The 22,395-nt window shown below is 56.2% G+C and overlaps 1 protein-coding gene across 1 annotated transcript in view; it reads left to right on the forward strand.

Annotated features, from left to right (window-relative positions):
• The window catches only part of PTPRS (protein tyrosine phosphatase receptor type S), a 99,927-nt gene that overhangs the window by 59,610 nt on the left and 17,922 nt on the right, over positions 1 to 22,395 (forward strand). The window contains exons 7-14 of the mRNA XM_078057154.1: positions 7,331 to 7,600; positions 10,221 to 10,802; positions 11,731 to 11,864; positions 12,166 to 12,310; positions 17,044 to 17,349; positions 18,634 to 18,827; positions 18,986 to 19,012; positions 21,426 to 21,543. Of these exons, the coding sequence (XP_077913280.1) occupies positions 7,331 to 7,600; positions 10,221 to 10,802; positions 11,731 to 11,864; positions 12,166 to 12,310; positions 17,044 to 17,349; positions 18,634 to 18,827; positions 18,986 to 19,012; positions 21,426 to 21,543 (1,776 nt within the window). The remainder of the gene's footprint in view (positions 1 to 7,330; positions 7,601 to 10,220; positions 10,803 to 11,730; positions 11,865 to 12,165; positions 12,311 to 17,043; positions 17,350 to 18,633; positions 18,828 to 18,985; positions 19,013 to 21,425; positions 21,544 to 22,395) is intronic.

The following is a 22,395-nucleotide window of genomic DNA, read 5'->3' on the forward strand; positions in this document are numbered from 1 at the left end:
TCTTCTTCTCCCTCCCTGAAGAAAGTCAAGCCCTTGAGAATACTACTCCAACCCCAAATAAAAAAGTCCATTTAGATTTCTAGCCCCTGGACTCTCGGCTGACTACCCAACGTAGGTGGGAGTTGAGAGAAGAGGCCAGCTTGTTGGGGCCACCGTTTTTACCCTCTTGTCCCTCACCTTCCTTCCCTAATCTCCCACTTATTGGGAAGTCCGGGGCCAAGTTGGCAAGAGGACTTTAGATGCAGTAAGAGGAGATTGCTTTCTCCTGTCTCCTTTTTAACCCAGGGTGAGAGCTGCCAGGCCGAGCTGCAGAGGAGCTCCAAAAACTAGAGGAGAGGTTCTCCCAACCCCTCCACCAAAGCTGGGTCCCAGTGAATTAGAGCTGAGAAGTGGCTCAAGGTCTTGGGCTCCGGCCCACCTGGATTCCGACGCTGCCACTGCCCCTCTCTGGCCATGTGACCTGGGACTAGTCACCTGATCCCTTGGGGTCCCATTTCCTCATCTGCACAAGAAGGGTCATCCCTGCTCTAACTCACAGGGGAGTTGGGAGGATTCCATTGAGCGAATTACTGCTCAAGTGCCCTGTGTTAGTGCCCGGCATAGAAGAGATCATCTAGTGGGATTGTAGAGCGGGGAAGGAAAGAGTTCGAGCAGACACTTCCCTTCTTTGGGGACCTCATCTGGCCCATTATGTACTTCGCAGATCCACCGTTGGAAAAAGATGGCTATGGCAAAACTGCTTTGAAAAGAACTGTAGGGCAGAAGTGGACTCACGTGCTCAGATCTCGTTTTTCGCTGGTGCTTTTTCTGAACCCATCCCATGATTTCATTTTCTCCGGGTTCCGACCCAATTCCTGTGAGATCAGTGGCCGCCCTAGAGCCACACCTTTCATCTTTCCTCCTGTCACTCTGCCAGGGAATTTGGTGGCCACGGAGTACGAACAGGCAAAAAAAAAAAACAAACAAAAAACGACAGGCCCAGCTTGGGCGCTGAACTACCTTGCAGAGAAGCCCCAGTCCACCAGAAGAGGGGACCACCTGGCGTGTTCCACCCTGAAAGCTACAAGCATTTACATTGTTGCTAGGGCAGGCTGCCAGGAGTCCCTACCTCCAGCTGGACTCCTTTAATTCCCCGTCACCAGCTTCTGCTGCCCCTGGGAGGTTCAGGGGGCGGGATATTCAGACGGGGCCCTTCTCCTGTTGAAACGGATCTCTCTGAGATGCAAAGGGCCGATGTCCAAACCGAGCCCACTTTTTAATACATCTGGCAGTCCCAGTCCCAGAACTCCCCTGGGGAAGATGCAGCTCCAGTTTTTAACAAGGTGGGAATGTGATCAGATTACATTCTCCCTGGCTGTTAATTTTCTTGTTTGTCTCTTTAACGTTGTAAGGCTTTCCGGTCTCGCTTTGGTGGCTAAAGGTGGCGCCTTTACCACTTGACATTTGACATAGCGTCATCAACCCATGGTGCGTGGGACCCAGTTAAATGGTGCACCGCCCGCCTGATGGTGTGAGGGCTTGCGGGGAGAACTTGGAGTGAGCTGGAGGCATGGGAAGAGCAGTCCACCTTCCAGGGACTCAGGATACCTTTAGGGTTTGGGAGGAGGTCAGATGGGGCTGGGATACTTCAATGACAGGTCTCGAATCTTGAGCTCAGGAATGAGACTCGATGCCCAATGCCAGTGGTGGGTCTAGATTGCCCCGATTTCTGGGTGCTCCCCAGAACTCTCTCTGTGTCCCGTCCCCAGGCCTTTGCAGATCAAACCATGGTGTGGGATTTTTATGGGACAGATGGTTTTTTAAAATTAAACCTCTGGCACCCAAGCCATGTCACATTGGTGGGTCTGACTTCTAGGTGTTTTCCTTACTTCCACCCCCAGCCCCAAAAAGGATTAGATACAAATACTGGGCCTGGAATCCCCCTCAACCTCCTGTATCTCCAGAAAGATTTGCACTGGGGTGTGTTGGTGAGCCCCCCAGTTCCTGCTGATCACGCCTGGTCATGCCTCCCCCTGCCCTGCCCCCAAGGCCCCTGACATGACCCTGACAGGACCCAGCCCTTCTCCTCATCCCACCCTCATCCCAAGGGGAGAGGGGGCTCCAGGGTGGGGCGGCAGGGAGGGGGCGTTCTGCAGGAACACTGAGCTCTAGAACCTCTCGCCTGCTGCCTGCCTCACACCCTTTGCATTGCTGTTTCCTCTGTTCTGGGGAAGGGGGGGAGTGGGGAATATTAGATTACACCTTGTCATTTGGAAAGCCCCACGTCTCTGGCGGCCACAGCGGGGGTGGGGGGGCGGGCAAGGAAGTCATTCGATTGGCAAGATGTCATCCCATTTTCTGCTAGAACCAAAAAAAAAAGTGGGGCGAGAGAGAGGGTACCAAAAAAGGCAAAATCAGTATTGATAGTGCAGCAAAACGTCCAACTAAAAATGCTAACAACTTGCCAAGGCGCTGGTCAGCCGGTGGGCCGGGCTCCAGCCAGGTCCCTCCAGGCCATGCACGCTATCTCGATGGCAGAGGGAGCTGGTGGTGGGAGGGAGGAGGCAGGATGGTAGAAAGGGGGCAGGAACAGGAAGATGCCCAAGGCAGGCCACGGGGCAGTACCCCCCCTCCCTGGGCCACAGGCTGGGGTTCAACGGAGGGGCTGAGAACCGGGCCTTGGAATCAGGCTCGGAACCCCTCCCTTCCCTGGACAGGTGTAATCTAAGCTTCAATGAGCCCGTGGGGGCTGCAGAACTTCTTGGCATCTCTCCCCCCCCTCCCCTCCCCACCCGCATCCTCATTTTGGAGTCTAGAGGAGCACCCAGCAGCTCCTCTTACCCCAAAATGCCAGGCAGAGCTCCCCCCTCCCTCCCTTGGAGCTGCGGCTTGCCGAATCGTTGAGATGTCTGACACTGTCGAGTTCCCTACCTAGTGCTTCAACCAGATCACCTCACTTTTGAGTTTTCCCTCACCCCTCCCCACCCTTTCTCCCCTGAACCCCTCCCCCTTTTGGTTTTTGAGTTTCTGCCTCTTCCTGCCTGGGGGAGGGGTCGTCTCCCGGTTGCTTTGACGGTTTTTGAGTTGTTTTTCCATGTGAATCGGGGTTTGAAGCGACCCACCCCCCCCAACCTGCCACCCCCCACCGCCCACCCTCCTGACCCCCTCACCCATGCGGGTCCTCCCCGCTGGGACCCCCGGCTACTCGGTGACGAGAAGAGCTGGAAACGAGAGCCAGCTGGAGCGTGCTGAGGACCAAGGCTGGTGTGGTCCCCTTATAACCTGCCTGGACCCTCCATTCAGGTCGGTAATTGGGGGCGGGGGTCCCGCGGGGCCACTCCGTCCTGTGGGCTCTGCGCCCACCTTACTTTCTAACCCGCACCTCAAGCTTGCAGCCAGGGGTGGAAAGATGTCGTGGGTGGGTGTCATCACCAAACTGGGCAGAACACAGCGTCAGCCACCCACCCTTGCTGGCTGGGAGGTTGCCCGGAGGCCTAATGAGACCCCGCAGGGGGTTCTGAGCCACCTAGTGCTGATGGGCATGATCCTCCCCAAACTTGTGGCAAACCAGCCCTCTTCCTACAGCACACCCTTAGAAGCAGATGAAGCGAATGAGAAAGCAGGTAGGCAAAGTTTCTCAGCTGTCAGCATTTACAGCATATTGGCAGATCCATTTAACTGATGGCTGCTGGCCATGTTCAGGATTGTGAGCACTAAAATTACTGTTGTTGATAAATGCCCGTCCACATTTAACTGACTTACAATTAACAATCCTATACTGCAGGCTTTTTACATACTCAAGATAGATGCTTGTCCCTGCTTCTGAAAAAAGTTGGAGGTATCTTCCAGATCTCCCCAAGGAGAGATACTTTAAGTTCAGATGTGAATGGGGTCTCTGGGGCAAGATGTTGAGCCTTATTACACAGGGATAAATTTGGCTCATATTTAACCTTTAAATCCTAAAGCTAGCACTTATTCCCTTCAAGATTCCAATAATCCTTTTCTGTATGGGCATCTTACTAATGGCTTCTGGACATTTGTTATAATGACTGCTGGATAGTATTCAACTGGTGGTCACTGGTTATTATTCAGTTGATAGGTATATATAGGTGATGGGGTACTTTGGCCCTCTTTGTCGTCCCCAGAAGGTAAACACTCATGAGTTTGAAAGAGCCAGGTGCCAAGAAGAGACACTTGGCTGTAATTCTTGCTACTTGCCGTGGTGAGAGAAGACTCGCTTTACCCGAGAGGCAGGGACCAGGCAGTCCTGGCTTTGAGCTCTGGCCCCACCACTTCCTTGGTGTCTTCCAGCTAGCCCTATCACTTCTCTGAGCCTACACTGCCTCATCCACAAAATGGGCAGTACAGATATTTGCCGCACCAAGTTGGAAGGGATAAAGAGACATGGGGATTCTACTGAAATTCTGTTTCCTTTTTAACTAATTCATCCCAAAGTCCCTTAAGGTAGAGAATCTAGTTGATCTTCCCCCACCCCCCACCCCTGGGAGGCCAGAAGGAAACTTCACTGGCCCCATGCCCAGGCTGAGTACCCTCAGTCAACCTAAGGGCCTTCTGAGCATGTCCCCAGTTACCCCCATTTCACAGATGAAGAAATCGAGGCACCTGAGGGACCTCCCCAAGGCCCACGGGTCTTATTCCGCTACATCAGCTCTCCCGCCTCTGCCTAGAGAGGTTCTCTGTGAGACTCTGAGCTCGTGAGGAATTGCCTTGCTGTGTGCTCAGCGTGTCTGAGGCAAGGGCTGTTCATCCAGTCCTCAGCCAGGGGCAGGATGTCCCCGAGAAGCGGGGCTGGGCTGGTTTGCCCCGAAGGTGGTTCTTCTGTGAGGATCTCACCTCCGTGGCCACCTCGAACCCACAGCCGGGGTTCTCGAGTGCTGGGTGGGGAGGCCAGACCCTGTGTTCTGCCGCGGGCGGGGGGGGCATCTCCCTGGGGAAGTCACAGTCCTCCTCCCTTTCAGACCCCGATTTTCAGCCCCACACATTCCATGTCTTTTTGTTTTGTTTTGTTTTGTTTTTGTTTTTTCCTTTTTGCTTTCGGGTGTTTTGTTTCGGAGGGGATTTTTGTTTGGTTGTGGTTTTTTTTTTTGGATTTTTCCTTTTCTTTTTTTTCCGCTTTGTTTTTTCATTTGTTCCTCCTGGTTTGGTTTTGGACGTCGATGCCGTTTTCTGTCCTTGATTAATTAGCTCCCCCACGCTCATCCCCCATCGTGTTCTGTTTCCATGACAACGCAGCGTCGGGCATCCCACTCGTGCCTCGCTGTGGATGCCGGCGGCTGGCCTGGACCGCGTCCGCTGGCTGGCCAGACCCCATTCTTCCCCGACTCCCCCCACCCTCCACCCAGCCCTGCCAGAAAGCCACCCCCCATCCCAGTGCCCTGCCCCGCCCCTCACCCCCAGTCTGTCTGCATGGCTCCTCTGTCTCCCCCCGCCCGCACCCCCACTCCTCCCCTCCAGTGATACCTTCCACTTCCTCCATCCCGTCTCCAACGTGACACTGGACTTTTCGTGGGGCTTCCTTTTCCGAAGGGCTGCCGCTTCTTTGCCCTGTCCCCCCACCCCCATGGAGCCGCCCCCCTCCTCTTTGCCTCTAGCCATCTGGATTCAGGGAGCAAGGGTTGGGATTTCCAGCTTAGAAGCCAGGCTGGAAGAGCGGGGTTCCCGGGCTTGCTTCCCTTTTTCCCCTGGAGCCCCCTCCTCTGTAAGGCAAGCCAGACCCCCGACAGCCACCCCACCACCACCAATAGTGTGTGGAATCAAAGGCAGGTCAGGGTGCCAAAAGTCATTTTGTGGCCCTCTTGAGCCTTGTTGAGTCTCCAGTCTGTCATCTCTGTAGTTTGAGACAAGACTCCTTGACCCGTCCAAAGCTGGGGACCCACGAGGCCCCAAGGTTTTAGCCAGGGACACCCTCTTTCTGGCTCGAAGGATCTACTAGGTCATCTCAGGTCCTGCCCGCTGCAGTTAAACATCTCCTGTGGGGCAGCCATGCCTTTTGGAAGTTCAGGTGCCATTAGCGTCCGCCCCTCCCCCCCACCCCCGAAACCTGTCCAGCTTCCGAAAATGGAGCCCCCGAAATGCATCCTGCTGCCTTCACGGTCTGCGAGATTGGGACAGAAGGCTGCACCCGCTTCCCCGCTGAGAAACGCACAGAACATGTCCCTGTTTTCTCAACGTTCAAGCTCATTCCCTTGTTTTATTATTATTATTATTATTAATTAATATCCTATTTATGATTCTGCCAGGGCTGTGATGTGACAATGTGACGTGTCACATTGGGTCACATCCGCTAGAATTAATATGCAGCATTGAAGTGGGCCCCCTCCTCCCTCCTTCTCTCTCTCTGCCCCCCTCTCTCTGGGCCTGTCTTCCTGTTTTCTCTCTCCCGTAGCTCCTCTCTCTCTTCTGTGGCACCCACGAGCGTGCACTGAAGGCCCCTGAAACCCAGGCCTCTTCCCTTGCATTACCTCTCTCTCTCTGTCCCTCCTTCTGCCTCTCTCTTTCTCTCTCTCTCTCTCTTTCTCTCAACCAACCTATTTTGCATGCTGTTTGTGACTCTGAGAGCTGCATCTATCAATGGAAACTTGTCAGATCCGACAGAAGCTTTTAGAAGGGTTTCTCAACCCAAAAACCACAAAAATTTCATTAGAGTTTCTCATCTTTTCCTTGAGGGCCCCCTGGGAAGTGGGCAGGGCCCCTGAGTCACCGGAGGGGACGAGGGTCGGGGGCCGAGGTCCTGGTCCCCTCTGCCTCCTGGGGCCGGCGGATTCCGTGACCTCCCCGCTCCCTGTCCCGACTTCCCCAGAGCCACCTCCCCACACACACCTGCAGCCAGAATCTTCCGAAGCTCCCCACTTGGGAGAGCGGGCGGAGGGGCTGCTCCCGGAAGCCACGTCTGTCAGCAAAGATGAGAAACAGCTGATAAATTTTTGTGTTTGTAACTGTGCTGTGACCAGCCACTCTGGTCTCTTGAAACCCTGTTGCTACGAAATAATGCTTCATGTCTCTTTTTATTATATATCGATATATCTCTCTCTATATTGTTTGTGAAGTACCTTCCTTTGAAGTTTTGGTTTCTTTGTGTTGGAATTTGATTTTTTAATTTGGTTTTTTTGTTTTCTTTTCATTTGGAAGAAAAAAAATTTTCAGCTGGGGGGAAGAAAACAGCCCTGTTTATATTTAAATTGTTTTCCACTTTTTTTTTTCCTTTTTTTCTTTCTTTCCTTCCTTTCTTTCTTTCTTTCTTCCTGCTTTTGTTTCTTTTTTCCCTCTGCATCCCGTCTCCCCGCCCCCCCACCCCGCACCCCTCCCCCCACCCGCCGCCGCCCACCCCCAGTCCGCCGCGTGGCTCCGCGATTCTCCATCTTGCCCATGAGCCACGAGATCATGCCAGGTGGCAACGTGAACATCACCTGCGTGGCTGTGGGCTCGCCCATGCCCTACGTCAAGTGGATGCAGGGGGCCGAAGACCTGACGCCTGAAGACGACATGCCCGTGGGTCGGAACGTGCTGGAGCTCACAGACGTCAAAGACTCTGCCAACTACACTTGCGTGGCCATGTCCAGCCTGGGCGTCATCGAGGCCGTGGCCCAGATCACAGTGAAATGTAAGCGGGGCCCATGGGGCCCAGGAAGGCAGGTCATCTCTTGACACCCCTCTCCCGGGGACACAGGTTGGGGGGTACAGATGGAAAAGCTCCGAGTTCCCATTCTGGCTTTGGTCGTTCGTGGCTGCCAAGGGGACAGTTGTTTCGTGAACAGATATTACTGGTGACACGTTATTCTGGGCCCGGCCCTTTGGAGCGAGGCGTGGTCTCGTTCTGCCAAGCTTAGAGTCCAGCATGAGAAACACCCGCATAGCCAGGCAGCTGTGATACAGCCTGATTGGGATTGTGACGGGGATCCCGTGGCACTGTTCAGACCCCCAGAGTCAAGGTCACACCTCCGAGGAAAGTTAGGTCAGAGAAAGATTACAAGTTGAACAGGAATGAGCCAGAGAAGATGGAGAACACTTCTTTTTTTTTTTTTAATTTTTTTATTGTTATGTTAATCCCCATACATTACATCATTAGTTTTATTTTTTTTTTTTTTTTTTTTTTTTTTTTTTTTTTAAAGATTTTATTTATTTATTTGAGAGAGGATGAGAGGAGAGAGAGAGCACATGAGAGGGGGGAGGGTCAGAGGGAGAAGCAGACTCCCTGCTGAGCAGGGAGCCCGATGCGGGACTCGATCCCGGGACTCCAGGATCATGACCTGAGCCGAAGGCAGTCGCTTAACCAACTGAGCCACCCAGGCGCCCCTACATCATTAGTTTTAGATATAGTGTTCCATGATTCATTGTTTGTGCATAACACCCAGTGCTCCATGCAGAACGTGCCCTCCTCAATACCCATCACCAGGCTAACCCATCCTCCCACCCCCCTCCCCTCTAGAACCCTCAGTTTGTTTTTCAGAGCCCATCGTCTCTCATGGTTCTTCTCCCCCTCCTATTTCCCCCCCTTCATTCTTCCCCTCCTGCTATATTCTTCTTCTTCTTTTTTTCTTTCTTAACATATATTGCATTATTTGTTTCAGAGGTACAGATCTGAGATTCAACAGTCTTGCACAATTCACAGCGCTTACCAGAGCACATACCCTCCCCAGTGTCCATCACCCAGTCACCCCATCCCTCCCACCCCACCCCCCACTCCAGCAACCCTCAGTTTGTTTCCTGAGATTAAGAATTCCTCATATCAGTGAGGTCATATGATACATGTCTTTCTCTGTTTGACTTATTTCGCTCAGCATAATACCCTCCAGTTCCATCCACGTCGTTGCAAATGGCAAGATCTCATTCCTTTTGATGGCTGCATAATATTCCATTGTGTATATATACCACATCTTCTTTATCCATTCATCTGTTGATGGACATCTTGGCTCTTTCCACAGTTTGGCTATTGTGGACATTGCTGCTATAAACATCGGGGTGCACGTACCCTTTCGGGTCCCTACTTTTGTATCTTTGGGGTAAATACCCAGGAGTGCAATTGCTGGATCATATGGTAGCTCTATTTTCAACTTTTTGAGGAACCTCCATACTGTTTTCCAGAGTGGCTGCACCAGCTTGCATTCCCACCAACAGTGTAGGAGGGTTCCCCTTTCTAGATGGAGAACACTTCTAAGGGAAGGAAATGGACTGTGCAGACTTAGAGAGATGGGCCCGGGATAGAAGACTATAGATTGTCCTGACGTCTCAAGTTTGTGGTGAGATTCAGAGGAAGGTGCCCCCAAATATTTTTCTAGCTTTAGAACAGGGGCCCGCAAACTATAACCTCCAGGCTGGATCTGGCCCTCCTCTAGTTTTTCTAAATAAAGTTTTATTGGCACACAGCCACACCCATTCACCCAGGTCTTGTGTGTGGCAGCTTTTGGGCTGCAGGGGCAGAGCTGAGTAGTCTCAACGAAGACTCTCTGGCCTACAAAGCTGAAAATAGTTACTCTGGGGCCCTTTGCAAGCAGTTTGCCAAGCCCTGCCCTCAGGCCATAAAAAGTGTCCTCTCCAGCTGGTTGGTTGGTCATTTTGCCAAGGAATCGAACTTCTCCTGGGGTCTCTGTGGCGTAAGAATTTGGGACAAGTGGGAGAGAAAGTCACGATTATCCAGGTGCTAGGGACACAGCTGTGAACAAGACTCTGGTCCCTGCTAAGCACCGGGCAAGGGCGCCTCTAGCTAGGGTGGTGTGTGGGAGGCTTTAAGGAATGAGAAGGAGCTGGCCATGTGGCCCTCTGGGGATGGAGCATTTCAGGTACAGGGAACAGCAGGTGTGACGTGGGAACACACAGTGTGGCTGAGCAGAGTGAACCACAGAGAGGGGGAAGACCTCTCAGATTCTCAAGGGTAAATATTTTTCTTAAAGAGCAGTTTTGTTTTTTTTTTTAAGTCACCCATTTTCAGCTTTACGGGCCATCTAGTCTCTGCGACATCCCCCCAGCTCTGCCAGAAGCAGCCATTGCAATACGCAGGCACGGCTGTGTTCCAATAAAACTTTATTTATAAAAACAGGTGCTGGTCCTCAGGCCATAGTTTGCCGCACCCAGCTATAGATGATGGGACGGGGCTCATTAGGCCTGTGGTCGCTGCCGAGGAAGTCAAGGCTCAGCGAGGGCAGTGGCCATGTGGCTGAAAGTCACAGAGCCTTCGGGGTCTGTAGCCAGCGTGCCTGACGTGTGACCCTGCCTCCCACCCACAGCTCTCCCCAAAGCCCCGGGGACTCCCGTGGTGACAGAGAACACAGCCACCAGCATCACCATCACATGGGACTCCGGCAACCCAGACCCTGTGTCCTACTATGTCATCGAATATAAATCCAAGAGCCAGGACGGGCCCTACCAGATCAAAGAGGACATCACCACGACGCGTTACAGCATCGGTGGCCTGAGCCCCAACTCGGAGTATGAGATCTGGGTGTCCGCTGTCAACTCCATCGGCCAGGGGCCTCCCAGTGAGTCAGTGGTCACCCGCACGGGCGAACAGGCCCCAGCTAGCGCACCCCGGAACGTGCAGGCCCGCATGCTGAGCGCCACCACCATGATCATCCAGTGGGAGGAGCCCGTGGAGCCCAACGGCCTGATCCGGGGCTACCGGATCTACTACACCATGGAGCCCGAGCACCCCGTGGGCAACTGGCAGAAGCACAACGTGGATGACAGCCTGCTGACCACCGTGGGCAGCCTGCTGGAGGATGAGACGTATACGGTGCGCGTGCTGGCCTTCACCTCCGTGGGCGACGGGCCCCTCTCGGACCCCATCCAGGTCAAGACACAGCAGGGAGGTGAGCTGCCAGTGGGAGGTGCGGCTTCTGTGGGGACAGCAGGATTCGGGGTCGTGGAAACAGAGGGGAGGAGGTGGCGGGCCCGGGGGGAGGGGGCAGTCATGTATCTCGTAGCATGCAGCTAGCTGGTCTTGCCTGGAAGCCACAAAATGGTTTGTTCATCCTGCATGGTGCTTTAAAATATTTTCGTGCTAGCATTTCAAACGCAGGAAGTTGTCCCAGAAAACCCACATTTCTGTCTTCACTTGGGAAATTCGATTTGGCAAGCCCACGGGGCTATGACTGGACATCCAGACAGATCCTGGCGGCTGTGTCTGAGTTTGAGAACCCCTGCTCTCCGTTCTCATCGGAGATTGATGCCACCTCCTTTGAAATTATAAAGGGAAAGCGCATCTGCCCAAAGGCAGCCGGCTGGCCTCCTGCTGGCTCAGGTTGAGGGGCAGGGTGGGGGTGGGGCATTTAGGTGTGTGGGGCCCCAGCTCTCTGGGTTTCCCCGTCCTTTCCCGTCGGCCTCAGGCTTCAGAACCTCAAAGCCAAGAAGACTCAGCAGCTGCCCCAACGAAAGGACAGAAGGGTCAGAACTGTGGTGCTAGAGAGCACTCACAGGATGGGGAACCCGTGTTTTGAAACGTCATCCCCACAGTCCCTCTGTCCTTCAATTTGGAGGAAGCAGAGAGGGTGGGGGGATTGAGGTGGGGCCCCTGACAACAAGGGGTGGCAAGGGGCCCCCAGGGAAAAGAAGAGAAATGAGAACAGTGGAGAACATTCCAGGAGCATCGGGGAACAGGCAGCCTTACCTCCAGGGCAGTGCTGAGCTTCATGGGGCTCTTTTTTGGGAGAATGGGGACACCTGGTGGGTTGGGCACCCCATGTGGAGTGGACCCCTCCCCGGCCACCCCAATTTCTCCTCCTCTCCCCTCCCCCACAGTGCCCGGCCAGCCCATGAACTTCAGGGCCGAGGCCAAGTCCGAGACGAGCATCGGGCTCTCGTGGAGCCCCCCGCGGCAGGAGAGCATCATCAAGTACGAACTCCTGTTCCGGGAGGGCGACCACGGCAGAGAGGTACCGGGGGGCACCATACGGGGGGGGGGCCGCGGAGCGGGGGGCAGTGGGAGGGGGTGGGGCAGCGCGCCCTCAGGTCTCACTGACTTGGTGCCCGGATGTCTCTCTTCCCCCTGCTCTTGGCCGCTGGTGGATTGCGCATCTCTCCATCTCCCATGTCTCTGTCTCTGTGTCTCCATTTGTCTCTTTTGCCCTTTTTGTGTCTCTTTCACAATCTCTGTGTCTCTGTCTCTCTGTCTCCCTGGCTGTCTCTCTGTCTCTGCCTCTCTGTCTCCACCTACCCCCCCCACCCCGCCCCCAGGTGGGGAGGACCTTCGACCCGGCCACGGCATTTGTGGTGGAGGACCTCAAACCCAACACGGAGTACGCCTTCCGCCTGGCGGCCCGCTCTCCGCAGGGCCTGGGCGCTTTCACCCCGGTGGTGCGGCAGCGCACACTGCAGTCCAGTAGGTGTCTCGCGGAGCCCGCTCTTCCTGCGGGGGGGCCCCAGCGCACACTGACCCTGGCCGCGCCGCCGCAGCGGGGGTGGGGGGGGCGCCTGGCCTCGGACGTACCCATCCGCGCTGCGCTGGGGGTTCCCGCAGGCCCTGCTTCCTCCGGCTCCCTGGGCCTGGAGCCCTGGGGGCGCCGAGGTTCGCCCCCTAGGTCCGGGACAGGTGTCCACTGCACCTTCTCTCTCCTCCCCGCCCCCCCAGTCCTGTACCTGGGGCTCATGGAACAGCCAGGCTGTGCCTGATCCTAGGCGTGGGTGGGGTGGGGCGCGGCTATGTGAGGCTGTCCCAGATCACACCCCATCATTCCTGGAGCGCACAGTGCACAGAGACCAACCACCTCCCCAGATGGCCCTGCTCCCCCAGACAAGGTCCCCCATTGCCAGGGGCAGGAGCAGAAGGGGAGCGGGGTGCAGGCCCCAGGATAGGCTCTTGAATCCCTGGAGCTCTTTGCCGGGCCTGCCCTGCCTCCCTGTCACAGGCAAGTCACCTTTTGGCCAGAACACTGCACCCGGCAGCTGGCTCTGGGCCACGTTGTGGCCCCTACCGCTGCCCTCCTTGCCTGCTCTGAGCTCAGGGCCTAGGCAGGCCCCTGATCCCGCTGTCTCCCTGCCTCCCCTCCTCCCCCTGCCCCTCTTCTGTGCTCAGCCTGGCCCGGCATGGCCTCCACCGCCGTGCCCCCACCGCCGTGGCCCCCTTCCCCTCCCTTCCCCCTTCTCAGTCAGTCATAGCGTACCGCCCCAGGCCTTGTTCCGGAAGCAGCCTCGGTGTTCAGACCTTCAAGTCCCCCCCCCCCGATGTGTGCACACAGGGGGTCACCGGTCAGTGGCGAGTGATGGCAGCTTGGGCCTGGGTGTCTGAGCCGCTGGGATCAGGGGCCTCGGAGACGCAGCACCCCTGCCATCCCCAGCCCCCTTCCCTCCTCCCTACTCCCTCGCGCCGAGCCGAGCGCTCTGCAGCTCCCAGGCGTCTGGGCGTGTTTGTGCGTGAGGCGATCAGTGAGGGTGTCCTGTGGCTTGGGCGGCCACGTGAGAGAGACTGGCACAGGTGCCGCGAAGGTGAGTACACGCTGGTCTCAAGCAGGTTCACAAAAACGGCCCACCCTGCGTGCTCCCCAGCCTGTGCTCCAGGAGCTCTGGGCTGCAGAGTCCAGAGCCCAAATTGAGCGCCCCCCCCAAACTTTCTACTCCACGGTCAAGAGCCACGCCTGCCCAGAAATGGGGAATCTGGAACTACCTGCCCACCACGCCTGTCCGTGGGTCCGTCACACCCTCCTCCCACCCCCCAAGTGTCACGCAGGTTGGGCCGGATTGTGAAGGAGGCGGCCTCCGTGGTCGTCAAGAAAGCGGCTTTGGCCCAGCCACTTGAACCTCCGGGGCGGCCCAGGACAGGGAGTGGGGGAGAAGGGACTCCCCGCTTCTCGCGCCAAGACGGGTGGGGCCCGAGAGAACTGGCAGCAAGACTCAGGGCCAGGCATATCCCCCTGGGGACTGCAGGCTTCTTAGGCTGAACTCAAGGGTAGGTGGAGGCCAGACCACTCAGCCGTGGGTCTCCCCACACCGTCTCACCTTCCCGCCTCGTCGGCACCAGTCTGGAACTGCGGCGTGCCCACACTGGGGGCCAGAGCAGGGCTTGGGCCTGCTTGCGTCCGGAGACCCACCCAGAGCTCGGTCTGGCCTTATAGCTCAGCACTCGGCCACTCCCTCCCTCGTAAGAAAGTCTTATAAGTTAGCAGTTGAAGAGTGGAAGGTAGGTAACCAGACTGGGAGTTTTCTGGAAGGCGTCTTTCTTTCTTTTATTATGGTTTTTCTCATCATCATCACCATCACCGTTGTTTCTTATTTTATTATGGTTTTGATTTTATTTTTCCTCCCCCTTTCTCAGCGAATCCATTCCTTCCAGCACATTCTTTGGTTGGTTTTTCCCCTCCTGCCTGATTCCCCCAGGCACTTTTGGTTGGGGTGGCTGGTCAAGAAATGGGGGGAGAGGGCCCCAAGTGTCTGGTATCAGGGGAGGGGGACGCCGGCATTTCACTTTAAGTGAGGCCGGAGGGTCGTTCTATTTGAAGTAAGCCGTTGGAGAGGCCTCTGAGGTATCTGGTAGTCTGATGTCTTTCAGGATAGGGGCCTCTGTTTCTTCTCTGGGTGGCCCCGGCATGGGGTATGCACGAAACAAGTACTGTCTAAACACATGCTCAGTGAACAAATGGGGCTACCATGATGGTAAGGGTTCTCTGTGCCCTGACATGAAGCAAAGCCAGTGGTCTCTCTGGGCCTCCCTGCAGGCAAGGAAAATTCTGGAGCCATGGGCCGTTGAAGTCATGTGGCTCCAGCCATCCTCAACTGGCCTGAGGTTGAGGTCTGAGTCCCCGTTCTCAACTCAAGATAGCCCCTGGACAACAGCTGAGCCTGGGTTCAAATCTTGGCTCTTGCCACATGCCCTTGGCAAGGCAATTTTGCTGTTTCCAGCCTCAGTTTCTTCATCTGTAAAATGGGAGGTGATATGCGAAAAGCACCCAGGGTAGGTGGGGTCTGGCACCCAGTAGGTACATAACCGATGATCATAGAAAACCAGGCAGCTGGGCTTTCAAACTGATTTCCGCACGTGTAATGTGGAATGAGGCTGGAGGGGTGATAGTTCTGGCCATTTATGCGTCTTGAGAATTAAATGATGTATCATCGGGGACACATTTGGAGTGTAAAGGGCTTAGGGAATGGGGTGTGCCGAAGACGTGATGTGTAGACTGTGGGGTTTATTACCAGGAATGGCCTTAATACAGCCTCGTAGTAGGTACTGAGCAGATGGGGACTTAATGTTATTCCCATAAAGCCCTTAACACACACAGTAGGTGCTTAATATGTGCAAACTATCGCTGTTATTTAACAAAGCCCTTAGCACGCTGCCTGGCACACAACAGCAGTGTCCTAAATGCTCTTTTAAATCTAAGCATGGATTGGCGTGGTGCGAGGCACGTAATTGGCACCCAATGAATGGAAGCCATTAGTCATTTATAACAAGCTTTCCTTGGTGCCCCATGCACAGTAGGTGCCCCAAACACGGGGGCTCTGAGTATTGCTCCGTGAAGCCCTTGACAGAATGGCTGGCATACAGTAAGTGCTCAATAAGTGGCACTTTCTTGAAGGAGGTTGGCCTGGCTCTAGGCACATAGTAGGTGCTCAGATAAGAGCCGTCGTCCGTCTGACCGGGCCTAGTGTGGTTTCGAGGTTTTGCTCAAAACGTGACCTTGTTATCTGCAAAGCCTTTGGCACTGGGTGTGCAAACAGTAGGTGCTCAAGAAGTGAAACCTGTTACCATTTATATAGAAGGCCCTTAGCACAGACCTTGGCACGCAGTAGGTGCTTAAGAAGCGAGGGCTATTAATGCTCTACAAGGCCCTTAGCACAGTGCCTAACGCGTAGTAGGTGTTTAATAGGTAGGGACGGTTGCTGTTTATTCAGTAAGGCCTCTAGCACAGGGCCTGGCACGTAGTAGGTCCTCATTACGTGGGGACTGTTACTGTTACCTGATAAAGTGCCTGGCATGGAGTAGGTTCCGTGTAAATGGCAGCTGCTGTTTTTATCTCTGGAGGGCTATTGATGCCCAGCCCATAGTAGGCGCTCAATAAATAAGAGTTGGCCACCATCCATGATGGCCTTAGTGTGGTGCCAGGGGAACTCTGATCTGTAAAAACCTTGGCACACAGTACGTGCCAATCAGGGCTGTGCCATCTGTAAAGTCCCGAGCCTGGGACCGGCCCAGGAGGTGCCCGGCTCACGGGCACTTGTGTTATTCCCCTACAAAGCCCTTGGCATGCTAATTGGCAAACAGTAGGTGCTCAAGACCACGGACATTATTGTGTCTTCCAAGTGAGGCTGAGAGGGTGGTCCTGAGTTGAAGTAAGCCACGGGGTGGCCTCCGGGGCCCCTTACAGAACAGTTGTTCAGTACATAGATGCTTTTACCATTCACCTGTGGAGCTCTTACACTGTGTCTAGCACACAGTAGGTGCCCAATAAATGGGACTTTTACTGCTTTTACCCTGGCAGTGCCACTCCCCGGCACACAGTAGGTGTTCAGCCAATAAATGCATTTACTGTTATCCTATAAAAAACCTCAGCGCTGTGCCCAGCACACAGTAGGCGTCTGATAAATGGGGCTTTTATTGCAATTACCTGGCATGCTGCCTGACACACAGTAGGTACCTGATGGAGCTTTCGCTCTTCCTCTGGCACAGGGCCTGGCATACAGTAGGTGTTCAATAAATAAGTCCAATTACTGGTCTTCAGTGACGCCCTTGGCGTGGTGCCTGGCACATAGTAGGGCTTCGATAAAGGGATGCTTTTACCGTTACTCTGTGATGCCCCTGGCACCGTGCCTAGTGCATGATAGGTGCCTCATGAACGGGGATGTTCCCGCTATTCCGCAGGGCCTCCCACGTGCCCGGGGATGCAGCCCCCGGCGCTGAGCGCAGTGTTCTTGGCCAGCCCTCCCGGCCCCCACCCCCACCCGTCCATCTCACCTTTGGTTGACACCCACTTCTTTTGGGTTCGACTTTCTCTTTGGTTTGGTTCTGTTTTGTTTGTTATCATCTTCTGTTTTATTTTCTCTTTCCCATCTTTTGTTTCCCCACCCCCTCCCCCGCCCATCCCGCCTCCCCTCCCCGCCCCCACGTTCTCCCCCCTCCAATAGAACCGTCAGCCCCCCCTCAAGACGTTAAATGTGTCAGCACGCGCTCCACGGCCATTTTGGTAAGTTGGCGCCCGCCGCCGCCGGAAACGCACAACGGGGCCCTGGTGAGCTATAGCGTCCGCTACCGACCGCTGGGCTCGGAGGATCCGCAACCCAAGGAGGTGAACGGCATCCCCCCGACCACCACTCAGATCCTGCTGGAGGCGCTGGACAAGTGGACCGAGTACCGCATCACGACTGTCGCTCACACAGAGGTGGGACCAGGGCCCGAGAGCTCGCCCGTGGTCATCCGCACCGACGAGGACGGTAAGCACCGGCCCCAGCCGGGGACCCCGCAGGCCCCAGCCCGCCCCGCGCCTCGGCACCTTCTGGCTCTGCAAAACGGGGCTGGCTGGTGGTCAAAAGGTAGAAGCCACAATCTTGAGGGCGAGACATGAAGCAAGCAGCCTCCCCACGGAATCCTGGGCTCCTTGATCCTGGAATGCTCCATCCTAGACCTTCCGGGCAGTATTTTCTCCTGAGCCTTGTGCCTGGGAAGTTAAGCTGGCAGCCCGTATATGTTTGGGTCCGATGGTGGAAAGAATGGAAACAGTGTGGGAAACGGCCAGCAGCATTTGCAACAAACGTAGGGTCCTTGACCCCAGAAACCTAGCTTTTAGACTCTGGGGATAAGCCGGGATCTGCAGCGTCCTCGGTCCGAGCCATCCTATCTGGCAAGTAGGTGGGCTGCAGCACGCTGGTGAGGTTTAACAACCAGCTTCTGGGGCACGGAGCCCGATTTGTAGCAATGGCCAGTTTCTGCAGTGTCAGCCTCCCCGCTGTTGGCTGACTTGCCAGCTAGAAAGTTTTGAGCTGCAAAGTGAGGTGAGGCTCTGGTCTGGAGTCAGTTGGTAGAAGCTGGGGCATGGGGAGAAATGAAGGCAAGCAGCTTCTCCAACAAAACTGCAGTTCCTTGGCCTTGGGAACCCGGCTTGCCTTCCGAGCCATGGCCTAAAAGGTCTGGTCGGCAGCCCCACATTGGGTCAGAAGAGTGGGGAAGAGATGGAGCAGTTGTTCATGCCAGAGTGTGGGGTGTGGCTGGGTAGGAAGAGCTGTGATCCGTGGGGCTGGCCGCATACTGGGATGCATGGGAGCATGCAGCTGAACTGGGTTCAGACCAGGGCTTTGCTTCTTACTAACCATGCGATCGAGGGCCCAGCTCTCGGGCCTGTTTCCCCATCCATAAGATGGGAATAAGAGCCCCTGCCCAGAAGGGATGCTGTTAGGATGGAGGCAGGTGGGTAATGACTGTGGAACGGGGCGTGCAGGGCCCACTCGTGTCATGTGGCCCTGGGCAGGTGGCTTAGGCTCTGGGGGACCTCAGTGGATCGTCTGTAAGTGGGGCACACCATTGGGCCCCCTCCCCCGCCCCGGGCTTGTGGGAGCCATGAAGGAGGCATGCCCTCCCGGCTGGTGGTGAGCGCTCAGACCACCAAGTTAACTGGCAGCCACTTGGCACTTGGCACCCTGGCATCGGGCAGCGGTGCTGCCCGGGGGCAGAGCCAGGCGCCCCAGTAACGGCCCTGCCCGCCCCTCCCCTGCCCCCGCCAGTGCCCAGCGCGCCGCCGCGGAAGGTGGAGGCGGAGGCGCTCAACGCCACGGCCATCCGCGTGCTGTGGCGCTCACCCGCGCCCGGCCGGCAACACGGCCAGATCCGCGGCTACCAGGTCCACTACGTACGCATGGAGGGCGCCGAGGCCCGCGGGCCACCGCGCATCAAGGACATCATGCTGGCCGATGCCCAGGTGGGCGGGGTTCCGGGGCGGGGCCCGGGTGGGCGGGGCTCCAGGTGGGCGGGGCGGCACCCAGACCCTGCGCTCCTGCCTTCTCCCTGCTTCTCCCTCTCTCTCTGGCCACCTGCTCACCTACTCCTCTCTCCCCTGCCGCCTCCTCCCACGCTCAGTGGGAGATGGACGACACAGCCGAATATGTAAGTAGCACCCCTGCCCGGCCATTGCAGTGTTCTCCCGCGGGCCGTGCAGTGATGTGACACCCCACCCTCCCCACCCTGCACGTCTCTTGTAAGAGGATCTTCTCCCCTGGGCCCCAGATGCCTACTGGTTACTTGGAGCTTGTAGCCTCAGTTTTCAATCAGGCAAATGGGCGTAGGAGCCCTGCTGGGGTCCTGGACCCAGAGGGTATACATTAGTCCTCTTACCTGGATGGGCCCTTGACCCACCCGGCTCACACGGTGCCCTTCCTGCCCAGCCCCCAGCCTTGCTCTGGTCACGGTTTTCACCGCCACACCTTTGCTCAAGCTTTTTCTGCAGCCCTAACCCATCCCTGCACCCCACAACCTCCCCTGTTGGACCCAGGCCTGGCAGATCCAAACTGGGCCACTTTCCAACCCAGCCAGACCCTTTTAACACTGTCTCAGTCTTTTCTGACCTTGAAGTTTCTCTCTCTGGCCCAAGCAGCCACTTCATCGTGGCCCTTGAGTGGTGAGAGGGTCAGTGGGCCCTGGGGTGGGTGGGGAAGGAGGCCTGCAGGACTGTTTCCATCACCCCCACCCCCCCACCCCAGCTTTCTCCGGAGGCCCTGAACCAGTCGGCTGGCTGTGTGGCACTTTGGGCAAATTGCTGCTTCTCCCTGGGCTGTCTTCCTGCCCTAACACAGAGGGGCGGCTCTTCTGAGAGCCCCAAGTCTGATGTTAAACTGACACCAGCCCCACTCACTCACTCATATAGGCTTTGCCTTTTCCCTACCCCCAGCTGGAGGGGTAAGTTCCCACGAAGGGCTCTAGCTCAGCCCCTCCCACCCACCAAGACCCTGGGAGGGACTGAACGTGAGGCTCAGGGGCAGGAGACCCTCTCTTCGTGCATCCCTGTCCCCCTCCTCATGCTCCTGACCTGGGCCCACCCCCCCAGCCCCCAGGCATGCTGGACCGTGTTTGTGGGTGTGCATGCGTGGGGACCTGGGCACACATGCAACTGTGAGGGTGGATGCCGAAATGTGTGCAAGGTTGGGTGGCTCGGACATTGTGGGACAAGCCTTAATTTCCTGAGCGGTGACCAGGACAGACCTGAGCCCGCCCTCCTGGGGGTCACAGTCTAGTGTGGGAGAGGACAGCTAATTGGAACAAGACACAAATACACTTGGCCCTTGGACAGCACGGGTTTGAACCGCGGAGGTCCACTTACCTGCCCATTTACTTTTGAGAAAACACAGTACCGTGTTGTAAATGTACTTTCTCTTCCTCGTGACCTCCTCTTTTCTTTAGCTGCTTTACCATAAGAATACGGTATCTAACATGTATAACGTGCAAACGATGTATTTGTCAATTATGTTATTGGTAAGACTTCTGGTCAACAGGAGGCTAATAGTAGTTGAGTTTTTGGGGAAGTCAGAAGTTCTATGTAGATTTTCAACTGCACAGGGGTCGGCGCCCTGGCCCCCATGTTGTCCAAGGTCAACTGTACGTGTCTAGTGATGGCTGAGGCTGGGGCGGCGTCTAGACGGTGGTGTAAAGGTTTACTGATGAGCTCTCTGGGTTGGGGGGTGGGCAGTCCTGATCTGTAGCTTCCCCCTCTTTCTGGGATGTAAATATTCCCACTGTGTCAATTTCGAGTAGCTCATCACCCTGTAGCTTTCTGCCTTAGACAGGAGACAGAATCACCTGCAGAGCATCGATTACAGGGAAATGTAGTAAGACAATTAGGAGAGGGTGGGTTTTGAGTATTTATTATCTTTGTTCTCACTTATCGGTACATTTATATAATTCACTTTCTGGTAATGGCTGTGTTTAATACTGGCTTGCAAAATTCCTGAGAATTTAACTGTTGGCCCTCTGGTCTGGTAGAGGGAATCTCCAGCACACCAGTGGGTATAGTGGAGGCAGAGGGCACAGCCCATGCAAAGGCCCTGGGGTGGGAGTGTGCCTGGCATATTGGAGCAGTGAGGAGGCCCGGTGGCTGGAGCAGAGTGAGCGAGGGGGAGAGCGGGAGGAGGTAGGGGCAGGTAGTGAACCACTTGGGCTTCTACCCCAGGGAGGTGGGAGCCCTGGAGGGCTGTGGGCAGAGCAGGGCGGGACCTGACTGGGGTGCTCATGGCGCCCCCTGGTGGCCTCTGTGGGGAGGACGGACTGGGGGCAAGGGTGTTTGCCAGGGGATGGGAGGTGGAGGGGACAGCGCTGGTCCAGGTAGAAGGTGATGGGGTACCAGGCTTCGTGTGCCCGTCTTCGCATGACGTGCGGTGTGTTGGGGTCTGTGCATGAGCTCGGATACACGCCTCTGCCTGCAGACCAGGCCCCACGTCCACCTTGCTTGACCCCAGCCCTGGGAGGGCGGGTGGGCAGGGCCGGTCTCAACCCCAGTTGCGTCGCTTACCCCCATCCCTGCCTGCAGGAGATGGTCATCACAAACCTGCAGCCTGAGACCGCCTACTCCATCACGGTAGCCGCCTACACCATGAAAGGTGATGGTGCTCGCAGCAAACCCAAGGTGGTCGTGACCAAGGGAGCAGGTAGGATCCTCCCCCCGCCCCCGTCTCACCCCCCTCCCCACCATGGCCCTTTGCCCCCAGAGCATGCCACGGAGTTTTTGAGCTCATGCAGGGAGAGAGCACTGGGCAGCGGGGCCAGTGAGATCAGAGGCGTGGGGGCCACTCAGGAGGCCAGCCAGTCCCACAACTTCCTCCTCACTGGCTTCCCTGCCTGCTTAGCTCCAGCCGGATGGAAACCATGACTAGGCCTCCGTCCCGTCCCGGCTTCGCCCGGGCTGTTCCTTCTGCCTGGATACCTTTCCTCACCCTGCCCCCTGCCCACAGTCTCGGTCCAGTGCTCCCTCCTGGGCAGCCCCAGCGCCCCCCTTCCCGCATCACAGCTCTGATCACCCTGGGTGGGTTGTTTGGAGGTGGTGTGCCCATCGCCCCCACTGCACCATGAAGCCTCTTCTCCGAGCAGCCCTGCCTCAGTTTCCCTTTCTGGCCCCGCCAGGCCCCTACCATCAGTCCCAAGGGACTGTTTTTTACCTCAGCCAACATTGAGGAGGGGGTGAGGCAGCCATGAAAACGTAAGGGGAGGGTGTTGTGGACAGATGGCACAGCCGAGGCAAGGGTGTTTCAGGGATGACAGGCCCCGAGCCCTCCACCTCACATCCCGCACCCACCCCTTCCCCAGGGACCCTCCCTCAGCCCACAGAGCCCGACATTCCATGCCAGCTGGACACAGCCCCTCCCCATGCTGCCGCCGGTCCGTGTCCATGCTGTTCTCTCCGTCTGCCTAGTCTCTGTATCCTTCGGTGTCCAGCACCCACGTACCTCCTTCAAGAAGCCTCCCCTGATTTTCCCTCTTCTCTCAGGGACATTGCACTACAG

The sequence above is a fragment of the Halichoerus grypus genome, chromosome 1, assembly GCF_964656455.1.
Source record: "Halichoerus grypus chromosome 1, mHalGry1.hap1.1, whole genome shotgun sequence".
NCBI classification, from domain to species: Eukaryota; Metazoa; Chordata; class Mammalia; order Carnivora; family Phocidae; genus Halichoerus; species Halichoerus grypus.